Raw genomic sequence first — 18,343 nt, forward strand, 5'->3', positions numbered from 1 at the left:
AAGAAGTCTCTGATATGGGGAAACGAAGGAATTTCAAATTCCCTTTTTTCACTGTGCTCTTAACCAACAACCAGTTCCTTCTCTGGAAATCAGTTTTTTTTTGAGCAGGGTGAGAGACATGAATTGCCGGTTGATAACCAGAAGGAAGTGTTCACTTATTGATTATTGTCTTCATAGCAAGAATTGAATGTTGCTATATTAAAAAGAAAGGGAAAATTAAAATACTAACTTTAGAAAAACTAATGTTTACATTTTCTTTAAAAGTAGGATTTATTGTAGGGAGTTCCCTGCAGGGAGTCCCAGTGAGCAGGACTTTGCGCTTTCACTGCCAGGGCCTGGGTTTGATCCCTGATTGGGGAAATAAGATCCTGCCAAGTGCACAGGGGTCGGGGTGTGGGGGGGGCGGTTTACAGAAAATGTTTGCAGAGTCATAATGTCACCTATCTGAAGCCCTTTTTTCAGGTAATTGATGCTTATCCTGATAATTTAGTTTCCATTACTTACTAAGAATTCTGTTTTGTAGATTATGATTCCCTAAATGCAAAGAAAAATTTGAGATACATTGGCCTCAATCTAGGGATTAGGTACTTACACACAGATTTCTCATCTCTCAAATCTGTGTTTCCACTGAGCTGTATTTGTTTTGTTTTATATTTTAATCACTCTTAGAAGTCTGTCAACCCTCAAGTAGATAATGAAATTATCTAGAGAGAACACTAAATTTCTTTTCCCTTTTTGCAGTTATGAGCTCATTCATCTTTTAATAATTCTTTGAAGTGAAAGTTTTTAATCTTTAGGAAAGTTGTATTTTTGTCTCCCTTGGGAATCTAAAAATCTAAGGATATTCTTAAATTGATTTGATTTAAACAGTAAAAAACTTGCAACTTAATAACTTTTGCTGGGTTTATGTTCCTACCCACAGACATTAGACCAGCTCCCACTCACCAACCCTGAACATTTTGGCACTCCCGTCATAGGAAAGAAAACAAATAGAGGAAGAAGATCTAATCATATGTAAGTCCATTTTCATAACTGTTAGTTGAACCTGAATTCATTTCTCCTTCTAGTGTTGTTTTATAGTTGTCAATTTTAAACTGTAATTTTAAATTTAAATGCTAACTGAATCTTAAGAGTAACTTCAGACTCTCCTTGGCATGGGTGCTTGAGGATCTCCTTGCTCAGCCAGCCTTAACAGCTATATTATTTATCTGCCTCCTAGTTCTCCTGACATGTATCTTATGCCAGAGTCAAAATGGATTTAGTCAATATTTCCTGAGTATCCTGAGTAATACATCCTCTGTTTTCCTGATACCATGTTTTTTATTCATGCTGTTTTTTCCCTGTCTTAAATGCCACCCTTCCATGCCACTGGCTCATTCATTCTTCAGTTCTCAGCCAGAAATGCCCAACCTTTCTGTGAACCATTTTATGCCTCCCCTCTCTTTCCTTGGGCTTTGCTGGTGGCTCAGCTGGTAAGAATTCACCTTCAATGCGGGAGGCCTGGGTTCCATCCGTGGGTTGACAGAGACATGTTTTCTTCTCTGCTGAATCCTCTAAATTCTTTGCATTTATCTAATGTCATAGACAATATTTCACCTGTTACTATCATTGTCATGTTTGCTTTTCCTTCCTAATAATTTAAATCCTCCTGACAACGGAACTATCTTACTTGTTTTTATGTCTTCTTACTGTTATGACACATACTGTACATATTTAACAAATTACTTTCAATGAAATATGCTTAGGTTCTTAAAGGCTTTAAATTAAAAGGGATCACAGGATCAAGGAGTCATGAAACTTCAGGTCATCAGAGATAAAGAAACAACCTTCTAACAGTTCCAGAAAGAAAAAGTAGTTTATTGCTAAGGACTGAGAAGCAGAATGGCAGGCATCAGACTTCTCAGTAGTAACATTAGATGCTAGTGGTCAGTAGACTGCAGAGTGGAGAAAGGAAAATTGCTATTAAAGGGAGGACTTGCTCTCTCCTCTGATGGAACATTAGGGGGAAATTAAAGATAACAATGGTAACAGATGGAAAAAAATAACAAAGGCATTAAGTTCCTCCTCTCAAAAATTATATTAGGAAGAAACACTGCATTAGTAGGATGGAGGGTAGAGAAGTTGCTTAAATACAAAAGTCAAGTCCTTACAACAATGGGAAATAGATAGAATAGTGTCTTAAAAGTATAAATATAGTGGTATAAGAATATTACTTAGCGATGAGGTTTTAACTGTCAGAGCTAAAAGAGTTAAAATTAAAAGCAGTTGTCTTGGCAGAAGAAAATGGGAAAGGATGCGGCAGGAAAAAGTTTTTAATTTATTCTATTGGAGGTTAAATTGTTTAAAAATAGTTTTGAATATTTTACTTGGATAAAATTTTTAAAATATTAATGTGCCTGAGCTAAGTATTATCAGAGTAGGTATGAAAAATACCGAGTTGAATTATTGTCTTTTAAATGGAAATGAATGCTTTCATTCAAAATATAGAGTCAGGTATTAAGTCTAATAGTGGCTAAGCTTTGGCAATAAAAATTGGGTAAACATGCCCTCTCATATAGCTTAGTTTCAGCCTGACAGCAAACTCATAAAGGTAGGTATTATTTTTATCCCTGTTAAAAACTGGGAAAACTGGCCTCCGAGACAGTAACTAATCCAAGAAACACAGGAAGGAAAGGACCATGTTGCATAGTCCTTTTCCCATTCAGTTGATTGACTCTTTCTTGTTTAGAGTATCACAGTTAATTTTCCAAATGAATTTTAACAGGAAATGAATAAGGACTCATTTGAGGGAGGAAATGAAAAGACAAATCCTTGCCTTGAAAAGATATTTAGTATTGATTATTTTGCTACTAATGATTTGGGCCATGCATTTCTTTTTCTTCCTTAACTCTTTGAATCTTTTAGAAAATGTTTTCTCAATTAATAAGTGAAAATTTCTCTTACTTGTGATATAGCTTGCTGGTGACTTGATTATTTTTAGGATACTGAGTTTGTGATTATTATTTACTCTTTGTGTAACATTTAAAATATGAGTATTCTACCTAGAGAGAAAAATAAGTAAAAAAAGTACAATGACATTATCAGCTTAGAAGAGTCCTGTTGTGATTAATAAATGTTACTGTGATCTGATACTGTTTTCAGGTTTTTCAGAGGGCTATTATTTGCCCTAACATATTCACTGAAGCACTTATAAGTTAAATATTTTGATATCATTTGAAAATTAATAATTTCAATTGTGAATTAAAATTTTATCTATCATTGATCATTATAGTCTTCCCATGCTTTATAGTCAACTCTTAATTAACTGTGATTGATGATGTTGAAGTAGTGAGGTGTGGGTGTATTTAATGTAAAATTACTTGATTAGCAAAGATTTTCCACTTTTCTAGCTCTTAAGAGTGGAAGTGTGGCTGAGTTGAGAGTGTGAACAGTGGAAACTTTATTGGTGGTCCAGTGGTTAAGACTCCGTACTTCCACTGAAGGGGGCAAGTTCAATGCCTGGTCAGGGAACTAAGATCCAGCATGTCTCGAGGTGTGGCCAAGAAAAAACAAAAAGAGAGAGAGCTTAAGTGGGAACAGTGAAGCACAATAGCATGGGTTTGAATCCTGCTTCTGCCACTTCCTTACTGTCTGACTTTGGGCAGCATGCTCAGTCTTTGCACACCTTAATTTTCTCATCTGTAAAATTGAGGTAATAGCATTCCCTGACTCTTTAAGAGTTTAGTTTCAAAGAAAGAAAGTGAAGTTAGTCGTGTCCAACTCTTTGCGACCCCATGACTAGAGCCTGCCAGGCTCCTCCGTCCATGAGATTTTCCAGGCAAGAATACTGGAGTGGGTTGCCATTTCCTTTCCCAGGGGATCTTCCCAACCCAGGGATCGAACCCAGGTCTCGCACACTCCAGGCAGACTCTTTACTGAGCCACCGGGGAAGCCCACAGAGTTGTTTCAAAGGTGAAATGAATTCATACCCTTAAAAGGTTTATATAGTAATTACTATAATCACATAGCAATCCCTAAGACTTCCCTGTAGCTCACATGGTAAAGAATCTGCCTGCAACACAGGAGACCCAGGTTCGATCCCTGGGTCGGGAAGATCCCCTGGAGAAGGAAATGGCAACCCACTCCGCTATTCTTGCCTGGAGAATCCCATGAGAGGAGCCTGGCCGGCAATAGTCCATGGAGTCGTAAAGAGTCGGACACGACTAAGTGACTAACACACACACACATATATGTACTAGATATCATCATCATGTATTGGATGAAAAAACTTTCATGAAATATCAGTATGTAACATGACTTCATTTACATATAAAATTTATTTTTTAAGTATGTAAAAATTCTGCTTACTAGTGTTTATGTCTGGCAGGAAGGACTGTTTGGGGCTCTATTTTGTGAATTTAAAAACATCATTCCTTTGTTTTATATTATGTACATACTCCAGGGAAAAATGTTTTTGAATCAAGAATCCTTTTAATTTTGAAACAAATTTCATCTAATATTTAGACAGTATTTTACTTTTCTACAGATGTCATCCAGAAGTGTAAAAATATTTTAAAATAAGGTAATTTATGGACTATCACATAGATTGATGTACAAAAATGACCAAAAAGGAATTCCCGAGGGCCCAGATCCAGTTGAGAAACTTGAGATTCCACAAGCTGTGCAGTAGACACACACACACACACACACACACACACACACACACACACACACACACACACACACACACACACACACACACACACACACACACACACACACCAATAGACCAAACACACACACACACACACACACATATACACACACCCAATAGACCAAAAACTATAGTATATTAAAATATCTGTTATGATTTTTGGCTGAGGTCTCCCTTTCTTGTATATGAGAAGAAAGCATGTGGTTGTCACTGAGCAAATTGATTTTTGTTTTCTAAAGACTTTAGCAAACACTGAGTTAGTGATTTTCCTGTTGAGAATCTGTGTACAATGAAAGATTTGCTGTAAATATGTGAAGTGTGAAGGCAGAACAAAGGTTGAGAATTACTGCTGCAGGAAATGAAGTGCTGTCTGTCTGCAGTCTTACTTCACTTGCTGCTCCTTCCATCTCACCACTGTGGTCGTTCTTAGTGCCTCCTTGGTGCTCTAAGCATTGGCTTGTAAGCACCACTGGCAAGCACCACAGGTTAAAATGCCCAACTCCTTAAATTACACTTCCTTGAAGGTCTTTCTTGCCTTTCTTCAGAGTGATTTTCTGCAACAAAATCTGGGACCTGCATCTTAAGGCCATTTATCTGACCTTCATTTCCTCTTCCATTACTCAATTTGAAAAGGTCTTCATTATGGTTCTCTGATTGCCATTTAAAATTTGTACAAAGATAAATAAGGTTATCCTTCCCAGGACTCCCAGGACTCCATTGTTGCAGTGATATATCACTACCTTTGTTTTCTTTTAAGAACTGTTAATCCACAGGTTAATCGGCCTTTAGTTATTCCAAAATTGATTGTTTTTGATACCTTCCTTTAATTATTTTATTTATAGTCTGCTTTTAATCCTAATATATTCAGATATGTTTGAAAGATTATCATCCTCTAGCTTAATTTCTTAAAAGCAAGTTATTGATCCTTTTGATAATGTATAACGTGAGTGAATTTTCCCCTTATAATTTATATTGTATGCAGAAGTTTTCTTTGATTCTACCTAAAGAATAGAATTCTGAAATTATAGAAATATTTGTGCTCCTCCAAAAGTTTTTTTCCAGTAACGTGGCCAGAGTATATATGTAACACTCTGTAGGAAAGCACTCTAGGCTGTTACCCTTCAGAAAAAAGAATAAAGCATAATAAGGCTTGTGATGATACTTGTTAGTATTATTTGTGGGTAGTTTCTACCCAGTAACATTGCTAAGATTTACCCAATAAACCAGTGATTTGTACCTGATATTTACTGGTCTGCAGATCGATCTTGAATAATATTTTATTGAGATATAATTCACATATAAAGTTCACCCTTTTGAAGTATTCAGTTTTCAGTGTTTTTTAGTGCATTCACAAAATTTTACAACCAGCACCACTCCCTAAGTCCAAAAGTTCTTTTTATTATTCACTGCTTTATTTTGATATGAGAATTTAATTCTAGTTTCCTTCTTGATAAAAACTGGGAAAAAATCTTTCATTGATTGAGTTCATACACGTTTGTATGATCTGTATATTTTAATCTCTTAAGAGGCTACACATTTTCAGTCTTCCTGATACTAATACAGATTTTGAATTTGCAGTACAAAATTTGAAGCTGAGTTAGTTGTTTGAAAGAGTAAGGATCACTGAAGTCCAAATTGCATTTTAAAGATTGAGCCTCTGAAATTTCTGGCTCAGTTTTCTATTTGTACCTCATCATATGATATTCTTTGGCACATGTCTAAGTTGCCAAATTCTTACTTGATTTACAATTAATTTATAATTAAGATTGATGTGTGATCAGCTTTAAGTGACTAGCTGTTCGTTTGTTTGGTAAACATTCCCATGTAATTAGCATTGTTTCCAGTGGCATCGTCACATGTTTAATTCAGCAACACTAGTTATTTTGTTGTGGCTCTATAAACACATACCTGGTACCAGAGAAGCAACAGTGTCAGAGGGGGGTAAACACCAAGCAGATTCTCTGCTTATTCCATCTTTGCTCCCTTAAAATATTTCCGATGCTCATTTATTTTGTGTATCAGTTTATTGAGTACTCATCTTATATAAACAATTTCCTGGCTACATTCCACTACGAGGAAGAATTAAAGGAGTCTTAGGTATAAAGGTATGGTTTAAACTGGTTGTGTACATTATGTTGATTGTATACATTATGTAATTTCAGGAGAAATAGAAATGAGAAGTACCACAGTAGAAAGAAATAAACCGGAGAAGGAAATGGCAACGCACTCCAGTATTCTTGCCTAGAAAACTCCATGGACAGAGGAGCCTGGCGGGCTGCAGTCCATGGGGTTACATGACTGAGCATGTGTGCATGAGGGTGGAGGGAGGTGGGTTCGTAGCAATAAAGTGGTAGAACTTAAAAAAAAAAAAAAAGAAAGAAATAAACCTATCTAGTTCACTTACTTAGTCAGCAAATATTTATTGAGCATCTGTGTTGTGCCAGCACTGTTCAAGTACATGGGATATATCTGTGAACAAAACAGGCATTCATAAAGTCTCTGGGAGACTTCCCTTGTGGTCCAGTGGTTAAGGCTCCACACTTCTAATGCATTGGACATGGATTCCATCCCTGGTCAGAGAATTAAAATCCCACATGCCATGTGGTGCAGCCAAAACACCTCCTATACCTTTCATTCTCTCATATGGAGAGAGATGGGCAATACAGAAAAAAGAAGAAGTAAGTTACATAGTATGGTAGCTTTGTCAGTGCTGTGGAAGTAATAAAATAAGATTGGGGGATTGGGATGGGCAGGTTGTAAATTTGAATAAGGTGATCGTAATTGAAATGACATTTGAACAGAGACTTGGAGGAGGTGAAAAAGTTTCTAAGTGTCTGGGGATAAAGCATTCCAGGCTGTTTCTCTTCAAAGAAGAGTAGTAGCTGGTGGAGAAAGTGAGGTCAGCGGATCTTGTGTGTGTTTTTTTTAAGTGGAGGAAGTAACAGCATTTTCTTAGAAATTACAGTGCTAGTAGGACTCAAACTAGTAGAGGTAGAAAAACTGATAGAGGGGAGAGGTAGGAACATTGCTGGAACAATCCTCAAGTAAAACTTGAGGATGTGAGAGTGGAGAAAGGGTGTCTAGTCCATGAGTGGGGAATGGTTTTGGAGTGGAACCTAGACAGTAAAGTGGATGGATGTTCTATGTAGCCAGTCAGTTTATAGTAGATAGATAACTTTCTCGTGTCTGAAGTCTTCACATTTAAGTCTTATGAAAGAAATTAGAACTTTTATACTACCGCAGATTATTGTGTTAACTGAGTAAAGCCCATTTTTCTCTTTCTGTGTTTTACAGATTTGATTAATGTTATTTGTGACATTGTGATTTTGTCTTGCTAATGATAATGGCATAGAGGGCATCCATAGCTGAATATATCCTCTGTGACTATTTTGAAAAAAACAATAATTATAATTTTAAATTTGGTTGTGTTCTATAACCATTAGAAAGTGGAGAAATAAAAGTCCTTGTCTGTGAGAAGTTCTTCTAATCAGGTAGAAATCAGACTTGTGAAGGTCTGTTATTACTATTCCAAGCTGTGTGCCTATTTGTAAGGTTTTACGCTCCACTAATATGAAAATATGTTGGTTTTTCCTGCTGCCTGTTACCTGCTTTCTAAGTAGGGGTTGATCTGCTTTAAGTGCCATTTGAAGTACAGTATTCTCAGTAGCAAACTTTGACGATGTGCTTTGTTTTTTATCGAGGGACAGTTTTTAGGTTAATTGAATGATAACTGGAATCAAATCATGATATTCCTGTTATCACTATAAAATGTTTAACAGTGTTATAATAGATTTTGCTTCCTTTACATTTATGTTGGAATGTATAGATATAATGAAAAGGAAATGGCAACCCACTCCAGTATTCTTGCAGGGAAAATCTCATGGACAGAGGAGCATGGAGGGCCAGAGTCCATGGGATTGCAAAGAGTCGGACGTGGCTAAGCACGCAGCACATATAAATATGAGGGGATGACATTTATATTGTCATGCTTTTTATTTTATAAAAATAGCATATGTTTTTATTTCTCATTTTGTTGCAGTCTATTTATTCCACATTTCTTAATTCTTTATTCTGGGCGTTTTGAACATAGTAATTAGAATAAATTTCTTTTAATTGGAGTATAATTGCTTTACAATGTTGTGTTAATTTCAGCTGTACAACAGAGTGAATCAGCCATTTGTATACACATGTCCCCTTCCCTCCAAACCTCTGACCCATCCCCCCATTAGAATCCGTTTTCTTTACTACTGACGGTGGGTTTTTTTAAAACCAGATTGAGAAATTTGTTTTGTGTGTTTGTGGTTTTTTTTCCCCCTCTCTTTTTAAGTTTTATTTTTTACTGTACTTCCCTGTAACGTCAAATGGATGGTTTTGAGTTCCTTTTTCTTCTTTTTAATTTATTCAGAATACAGTGTAACTGAAAGGAATTTTTCACATAATACAAAAGAACCATATTGTACATCTTATGAATACTTAGTTTTTATGTATCTGATATTAAGCATGGCAATGGTGATGTCTTATCAGATTGTCTCCTCTCTCTACCCTGACCCTCTGTTAGTAAAGATCTCCCTTCCCCCTTTTAAAATTTGTTTTGAACTGGGAGAGCATTACCATTTCTAGAATTTCTTTAATCTGAGAGGAGAACGTAGTGTATTTTAGTTCAGTCCTCGGATACTTAAAATGGGGCCTTCGGGTTTTGAGAATTTGGGAACCAGTACTATTCTGTTTTGATCTTCCCTGTAATCTTTTAAAATAGCACTAAATAAATTCAGGACATTTTTAGGAAAATGCTGTGCTTTTCCTCTAGTGATAACCTTTTTTTAAAAAGTTATTCTTTAGCAATTTAGAAAACTATTAAAAAATTTAATTTAACGATTTTGTAGGGTGTAGGAAACAGGATAGGATTTCTAGAAAACCTGTATTCATCAACTTGGCATGCTTATTCTTTGTGAAGATAAATAGGAATATCTCATTTTTTCTCTCCTTAGACCAGAGGAAGAGTCTTCTTCATCCTCCAGTGATGAAGATGAGGATGATAGGAAACAGATTGATGAGCTTCTGGGAAAAGTTGTATGTGTAGATTACGTTAGTTTGGATAAAAAGAAAGCACTGTGGTTTCCTGCATTGGTGAGTAACTTCAGTATAAGAGTTTAATTTTCAACTATATAAGTTAATGAAGAAAGCAGTTGATTATCTTAAAAATCAGTATTTTTCATAGGCACAGAATGGGAAGTGGGTTTAGCATCATTCAGTTCACACAGAATTACTTTGAAAATTGTTTCTGAGTATAAAGAACTTTCGAATTCATCCATGAAAAGCAAAATTATGGTAATTTTAGAGGCTTGGTATATTACTCTGCTGAATTTTGGATAAAAAATTCCTTGTGCAAACTTTTAAAACTTCTAAATCTACCATGCAGAAGACTGCTAAAGAAGAAGGGAATCTTGTTTTGTACTGTTGTCTGCAAATGGCATCTATTTGTCATCATTTTGTTGAACGTTTTGTATTCTGTATCCTGAGTATTAAAAGTGTTTTGCACAAAATAAGTGCCCAATAAATGTCAGCTCTTATAATTTAAACTAATGAGGGCAATTATTTTCATAAACGTAAATATTGTATAATACCTTTGTACCTCTTCGTATGTCCATCTATCCATTCCTCATTTATTGGATGCCTGCTGTGTGTAAGGATTGTGCTAAGATCTTTTGAGGATTATGAGGTATGTATTATTTATCCTCATTTAAAGATAAGGAAATTCAGAGTTAGAAGGGTTAAATAACTTTACAAGCTTTGGGTTAATGGTAAGCGGAAAACTTGAGTCAGTGTATGTGGTCATTTCTTATTTCCTAAAGCTCTAAGATCTTTGTGAGCATTTCTTTTGAAAACATGTTTTAAAAGAGCTTCGTGTGTCTTTTTCTAAAACAACAGGAACATTAAAATTTTCACTTTAGTATTTTCAGTATTGATTTAACATTCTCATCATCATTTCTAAATAGTTTCCTGATGATGAGGAAAAGATTTACGATACCAAAAGGTTAGTAATCTGCTTAGTCAACCATTTCATTATTATTTTTAACATCTTAGCATTATTGATACGTGTTATCCTCCACGCAGTTTGGAGATCTCTTGGACAGTAATGGATAATTTTTATCAACTAGAGTGTGAAATTATGTTCTGAATCAAACAACCTTGACATAATTACATAAAATATTTGCATTTCTATTTTTGAAAGTAGTTTATAAATTGAGTAATGTTAACAAGTGTCTGATAATGTCATGTTAGAAAACAATTGCATACTCTTAGGAACAATAAATAGCTACCAGGTTTTGAGTACTTCCCTGGCCAGGCAGTGTGCTAACTTGTTAAGGTAAGTGCACAGTCTCATTTCATCCTAATTGAGGCTGAAATATAAGTGGTATTTACTCCCATTTTAAGGGATGGAAATCTTAGCTTCCCTGATTCACACTGTTCTGTTTTCAGTTTCCGTCATCATTTTTCCTCTAACTGAGCTTTAAATGTTGTTGTTTAGGGTTCAGAATATATCACTGTATGTTTTTTCAGCATGATCTCATCCCCTTTAATAACATTGGTTGCAGAGATAATAAACTGAAATGTCTTAAGGACCGAGAAAATCAGATGCATGGGTAAATGGGATAAAATATGGATTTTAATTCCTGTAACAGAATGGAGAGTGGACCCGCTTACTTACACACAATGTCAGCAAAGTCTGTCATGTTTGTTTTTCAAAATCCAATCTCATGAGAAAGAAAAAAATGGGTGATTTGGCTCACAGTTTTAGACCGCTATTTAGGCTGTTAACTCCCAAGTTTATATCTTAGCATTCAGACCTCTACTCTGGAGCTCTGGATCTGAGTATCTGTCTATTCAGTATCTCTACTTGGTTGTCCTTTAGTCACCTGAAAACTTAACAAGCTTAATAAGCCTAAATTTACTCTCTCTTCCCTGTGTTCCCAAACTTGACCCCTCTCCATTGTTTCCTTTCCCTGTGAACGACACCATTTTCACAAGGTAGAAATGTAAGCATCCTTTTCTCTCTCACCTCTTCACTTTCCTAATTTTCTCTAATACTTCTCATTCCTTTAATCTGCCATCGCCACCACTTTATATGCAGGTCACCATCTCTCACCTGGATGATTTGCAGTAGCTTAATCTCTTTCAACTCCTGCCCTTCTCTGGCCCATTTTCTTTATGACAGCCAAAAGTCATTTTAAAAAAGGCGATTCTGCTATGACATTGTCTTGCTTCAGATCCTTCCCTGAGAGACTTTAGAGTTCTGTCCTCAGAATTGACATGGCTTACAAAATGGACAAATCTAAGCTCTGCGTATCTTTCTTATTCAGCCCAGGCAGAAAGTTAGCCATATTGACCTTTTACTTCCTAGACTGGGTTTCACTGCTTGCTGTGTCAGGCCCTTCCCATAATCTGTTTCCTCTTCTCGCAGTGCAGCCTGTCCTACAGACATGTGTATATACAGCCATCCTTTGTCAAATCAGTTACTACTCAGTTTACAAAGCTTAGTGTAAATGTTGTGTCCTCAAAGAAGTGGTTTCTGACCACCTAGATAGTAGCAGTTAAATACACGTGCACATAACTTGGTTAGTGCTTGTCTTCCCAGTTAGAATACAGGCTCACTGTGGGGGGAAACAGTGACTGTCTTGGCCTCTGTGCTCTAGTACACAGTACCTTGATGAAATAGTTTGTATTTGTGGAGTGACTGGATGAATGAATGGATAGATTAAGTATTTACTTCAGGACCCTTTTGAAATGATAGGAAAGTTTTCCTAGATGCTAATACACGTAAAAGCCTTTTCTTAGTGAATTATTTCATAATGCCGTCAACATTTAAGCAATGCTTAATGCAGTGCAGTTACAATTATGGAAATTGTTAACCTTTTAGAGACTGAATTAGGTGAATTCCCTATGCTATCCAGTGGTTAGGACCAGTGCTTCCACTGCGGGAGGAATGTTCAGTCATTGGTTGAGAAACTGAGATCCTGTGTAACACACGATGCAGCCAAAACATTAAAAAATAAATTAGAAAAAACAGTGAATTAAAGACTGAATTAGACTTACATATTTCTGGCTCCTCTCAAACCTGTAGTGAGAATACATGCATTTAAATACCGTTCTGGCATTTTTCAGAGCTAATAAGACAATCCTTAAATTCGTCACACTTATTTAGCCCATTTTTTTTTTTTTTTCCATAAAAAAACCAAACTAGGATGTTGTTCTTGGTATATATAGTGAACTGTCTTGGAATTAAAATAACAAAAATTTATAGGTGTCTTGAATTAATATTATCTTTGAGAAGGCATGCCTTAGCCTTACTTTCAATAATAGCTGGAGTGACTTCAAATAAAATCTTCTATTTTGGTAGTAATAAATGTTATGTAGATTCCAGGAAGGTACTCACTTTAAAATAATTTATTTTCAGAAGGGGTAGTATTATGGAGAAATTTTAGTATTATTAACATACATGTTTAGATGTAAATAATAAGCAGCACATCATCTCTGTCTTTTTTAAGATAGAGGCTGCTCTGATTAAGATTCTGATACCCCACTTTGGTCCCTGCCGTTCTCCCAGCCCTGCTGCAGACCTTCTGTTAAGCCTGGCTCTCCTTCTTTCCCCCACCGCGCCACTCTCATCCAGTTTTCTGTTTCTGCCTAGACTTGGTCCATAGCATCAATCTAGTCAGAGCCATGATTGTGCTCTCAATATCGTGCCTGTGTCAAAGAATAACGTGGATAATCCAGAGAGCTGGAAGGATATAGAAAATAAAATTACTTGTGTGCATTCCCACATATGTGTGTGTGTGTTTTAGGATATAAACTTTAAATTGCTTGTGTATATTGTTACACATGTGTATGTTGTTTTACCCTCAAACTAAAATTAGTTTTTAAATTTTAAGCTGAAACTATTTTTTAAGATTTAAATAATTGATACTTATGTAACTATCTATAAACAGTGATTTTAGTTATAATAGTTTCATACTTTTTTTTAAAAAGGTGGTATGTCCTGATTGTAGTGATGAAATTGCTGTGAAAAAGGATAATATTCTTGTTCGATCTTTCAAAGATGGCAAATTGTAAGTATAATTCACTTGGTATGAAAAATAGGCTGCTTTTCCAAATTAGGATGATAAATTATAAATTAGTTATTTCCAGTGATGTTCTGCTTTTCCTTTTTATCATTTAGAGTGTTTCAAAGCATGATCATCTTTCATATTGTCATTAAGTGTAGTAGCCTTAAAATATGTCTTGTTCAGTTGGTCTTTTCTAAGCTGTACTCTCAATACTAATTTATCAATATTTGCCTATATAATAACTGATGGTTTATTGAGGAAAATTCAATAAATCTACCACATCTAATACTTCATGGATATATTAATTGATATATATTTATTGTTTTGAGTATCTAATTAGGATTTTCTAACATTTTAAATTATTTCTAAATGAGTGTGGTAATACCTGTTTTGTAACATTTGAATTTTGCGGTAGTCTTAAGGATTAAAATGAGTTACTATAAATATATGTTGGGTATTAAGATAATGAATTTTCATGTAGAGCTTTTCTAAAACTGAGCTATCAATTTCTGTGGGTGTTTTTTCCCTTTGAGAATTGTGTGACTAGAAAATCCATGTATTTTATGTTGATATTTTGCCTTATCGGGTGAGTGCTTTAAAAAGATCATCATACTTTAAGATTGGTTTTTGGATTTTCAAGTTCTGAAACATGACTTAAAAATAATCTATATGAAACCCACTTTCACAAAAGTTTGAGCATTGAAATTGAATACTAGTTTGTTGATATTAAGAAATTACTGTGAATTTTTAAATGTGTGATGATAGGATTGTATTTTCAAAAGAATAAAATATTATAAATTATATAATGTCTGAGATTTGCTTTAAAATAGTCCACTTGGTGTGGGAAGAGGTAGATAGGGGTGTAAATGAGACACTGACTCAGTTAATGATTGTTGTAGTTGGATGATGGATTCGTGGGAGTTCATTTTACAGTTATACTTCTGTATATATTTGAAATCTTTAAAGTTTAAAAAGAGGCAGGCTGAAAAGTGTATTTGGAATAGTTTTTAGACTTCTGTGGATTGGTTGAAACAAACCAAGTGCAGAAAAGCTTTAATAAGATGATAAATAATGATTTATTCATGTTAAGTAAGAAATAAATGTGACATATATGATAAAATGACCTCTCCCAGTTGCTTGCATCCAAACCCTTCTTATAGCTTCTACATGAGAGAACTTCAATTGTATATTAGAAGTTTGCTTTGAACCTAGGATTCAGTTTAAACAAAATTGTTGAACATTTTACATTATAAAATAGTACATTTTCTTCCAATCTTAAATTTATTTATTTCTTGAGATTATCTTAAGATGATGGCAAATGCTTGCTATTTAACTTACTTTTTTAATTGGATTGATGCATTCTGCTATGTAAACATTTTAATTGATTATTTTCAGAGTTTCAATATTTTTAGTATTGCATTTAACCAGTTACTCCGAGAATTCTTATAAAACATCTTATTAAGGTGGGGTCCTCTTGGAGATGATTCCATTTTTAATGTCCTGCCTAGTATTTTGTTTGAGACTTGCAACCCTGTGTGCAGTCATTTCCATCAGTGTTCCCATGTTTTCAGTATCTTTCTGTGGTAGGTAATTGGACTGTTAATTAATCTTTGTTGTATTTTTGTGGGTTTTTTCCTTTAAAATTAAAAATAACACAGTACTTCAGTACCGAGAAAGGATGTCCATGAAATTACTAGTGACACTGTACCAAAGCCTGACGCTGTGTTAAAACAAGGTAAGGATACTTTTGGATTTATACTTAATTTAAAAACTGATGAGGCATGCCCTGGTGGTCCATTATGGACTCTGCGCTTTCACTGCTGGAGCTTTCACTGCTGGAGTTCTGGTCAGGGAACTAAGATCTCGTAGGTCGCACAGTGTGGCCAAACAGAGAGAAAAGAGAAACTAATGAAGTGTTTCTGAAGATTAAATATTCTTTTGGTCTTAAAAAAATTTTTTTTTTAATGAAGTTTTTGAAGTTACCTTTGGTCCCATGCGACCTCTGCTTTTGTAAACCAAAGTGTCTTTTGTTATCATAGTATTCTCTTTTTTTTTTTTAGCTTATAATTGGGACAGTAATCTAAAAAAGATCAAGAACAAGATCATCAGCTATCACTGTAGTCTGGCCTAGTAAATAAAATATCAGTTCCTGAGGATGGTAAAAACAGGAATCAAAGTAGTCTTGATTTTTGTCATTTCTTGTAACAGTAGTTATATTTTATTGGGGAATATGCTGTAATTACATCTCTTACTTGATTTTTGGCACTGTAAAGAACTGTTTTTTCTTTGCTCATGTTTACCAAATTAGATAATACACTATATAGACTGGTTAAAAATCATCAAGATTTATGGTTGAGAATTTATTTCTCTGTATTGTAAAGTGAGAATAACTGTGTCTAGGTATTTATAGTTAAATTAATCATTAATTTTTATTCAGAGTTAACTGAAAATGTAGAGTACATATTTATAGTATATTTTCAGATACTTGTAAGTTACTACAGTGGCTCTGTGCCTGTTACATAATACTGTTTAATGATTTTTTGATAAAATGATTATAAAGGTTTAATGTTTACTAGATTTACTTCAATGTTTAATGTTTACTATTCATTCTTAATATTTGTTTAAAAGAATATATCTGCCCCTTTTCTTGTCTTTGTTTGAACCTAAGTCACCTGAGTTTTGCCATCTATAAAATAGATACCTAATGCCTAAGACTGTTAAGATTAATGGGTTGCTACACCGAAAAGCAGTTAGCCCAATGCCTAGCCCAATGCAACCGCTTCATAAATGTCAGTGGTGGCAGCACAGTAGTTTTTATTTCCTTATCCTGTTAATATTTTTAGACAAATCAGTTCTTAATTTCTCCAGTTGATAGTTTATGACCTCTTTCCAGCCTTTGATCAGGCACTTGAATTTCACAAAAGTAGAACTATTCCTGCTAACTGGAAGACTGAATTGAAAGAAGATAGTTCTAGCAGCGAAGCAGAGGAAGAAGAGGAGGAGGAAGATGATGAAAAAGAAAAGGAGGATAACAGCAGCGAAGAAGAGGTGAGTAAAAAGAGTTAATGCCTTTTACAGTGAAAACCAGTTGAGTTCCCTTTGGGATTTGGCATGAAGTCATTAATCACTTAAATATTTTTAGTATCAGAAATATTTCATAATACAATTGTTCTTGTGTATTCATCATAATCAAATAGTTTGCTTACTTATCCTTAAAATAGAAATATGGTTTTGTGAAATTAAAAATACTAAGTGTAGTTATCCCTCTAACCTCAAAAATATTTCTTAATCTTCAGTCCATAATGTATATAAATGTCAAATCAATATGTCATACACCTGAAATTGATACAGTATTGTGTGTCATCTATATTTCAATTAAAAAAAGGGAAAAAGTGTTTCTTAATACAGCAGAACTCTACTTTCATATGCTTTTTACCATCACATAGACAGCTGTGACCTCATACTGTGTTTACATCTGCATATTTTATTACAGTATCTCATAAAGAATAAAATGTCTTCTATCTAATGTTAAAGGAATAGTCAGCATAAAAGTAAAGATTAATATCTTTGATTCAAAGAATCAGTACAAAGATTTTTGTATTAGATTTTATCTGATACAAAATAAGACATCTGTGAATTTATGTGGATCAAGGAGCTAAATTTAGATTTTATTGTAGCTGGTACTTTAGGTCCATCAGTGACAAGTACTGACAAAATTGCCCATAACATTACTAGTGACAGTGCGCCACTGTGCTCCTTAATGGTTTGCTGAATGGCTTTATGAAAGTTATTGGGGGAATAATGATGCAGATAATGATCGCTGCAATACATGACCATTGTATTTTAGTGTTTTCAGGAAACAAAGATAAGTTAATGTCAATATGTAATATTTTAGGTAAGTTATGAAATTTTTCCATGTAACTGCAATAAACAACTATTGATGAAGTAGGAACATTTTAAGGTTTATGTTTTATAATATAATGATCTATAATGACAGTGTATAGTGTGAAAGCTTCCCTGGCATCAGTCTTCTCCATTGCTTTCTATTTAAAATGTTAAAAATAAGCCATCAGTCCCTTGCTTCTCAGGTGGCACAGTGGTAAAGAGTCTGCCTGCAGTGCAGGAGACGTAAGAGATGGCAGGTTTGATCCCTGGGTCAGGAAGATCCCCTTGGATTAGGAAATGGCAACCCACTCTAGTATTCTTGCCTGAAAATCCCTTGGACTGGCAGGCTACAGTCCGTCTTGAGTTATTACTCTGGAAGTCAGGCTTTACTTTCAGAAGAACCTCCCTTTATAGCCCAACCTGTGCTCTCTTTTTTCCCATCACTTCTTCTGGTATATTCTCCTACTTTATTTTTTTGTTTATTTGTTTTTGGTGGTACCACATGGCTTTCCAGATCTTAGTTCCCCAACCAGGTGTTGAACCCGGGACTTTGGCAGTGAAAGTGTGAATTTCTAACATTGGCCCTCCAGGGAATTCCCTGCCCTCTTACTTTGAACTAGGTTGTAGTAACATCGAATTACAAACCTTTTGTTTCTACTCA

General features: G+C 34.8%; 1 protein-coding gene across 6 annotated transcripts in view; it reads left to right on the plus strand.

Annotated features, from left to right (window-relative positions):
- Positions 1–18,343, plus strand: part of ARID4B (AT-rich interaction domain 4B) — a 133,521-nt gene that overhangs the window by 65,543 nt on the left and 49,635 nt on the right. For all 6 annotated transcript variants that reach the window (XR_009696032.1, XM_061161450.1, XM_061161453.1 and 3 more), the window contains exons 7-11: positions 923–1,014; positions 9,682–9,820; positions 13,721–13,800; positions 15,456–15,532; positions 16,691–16,845. Coding sequence is in view for 5 of the 6 variants with exons in the window: in XM_061161450.1 (XP_061017433.1) it covers positions 923–1,014; positions 9,682–9,820; positions 13,721–13,800; positions 15,456–15,532; positions 16,691–16,845 (543 nt within the window). In the remaining variant the exon portion in view is untranslated. The remainder of the gene's footprint in view (positions 1–922; positions 1,015–9,681; positions 9,821–13,720; positions 13,801–15,455; positions 15,533–16,690; positions 16,846–18,343) is intronic.

Source organism: Dama dama, chromosome 15 (assembly GCF_033118175.1).
Source record: "Dama dama isolate Ldn47 chromosome 15, ASM3311817v1, whole genome shotgun sequence".
Taxonomy (NCBI): domain Eukaryota; kingdom Metazoa; phylum Chordata; class Mammalia; order Artiodactyla; family Cervidae; genus Dama; species Dama dama.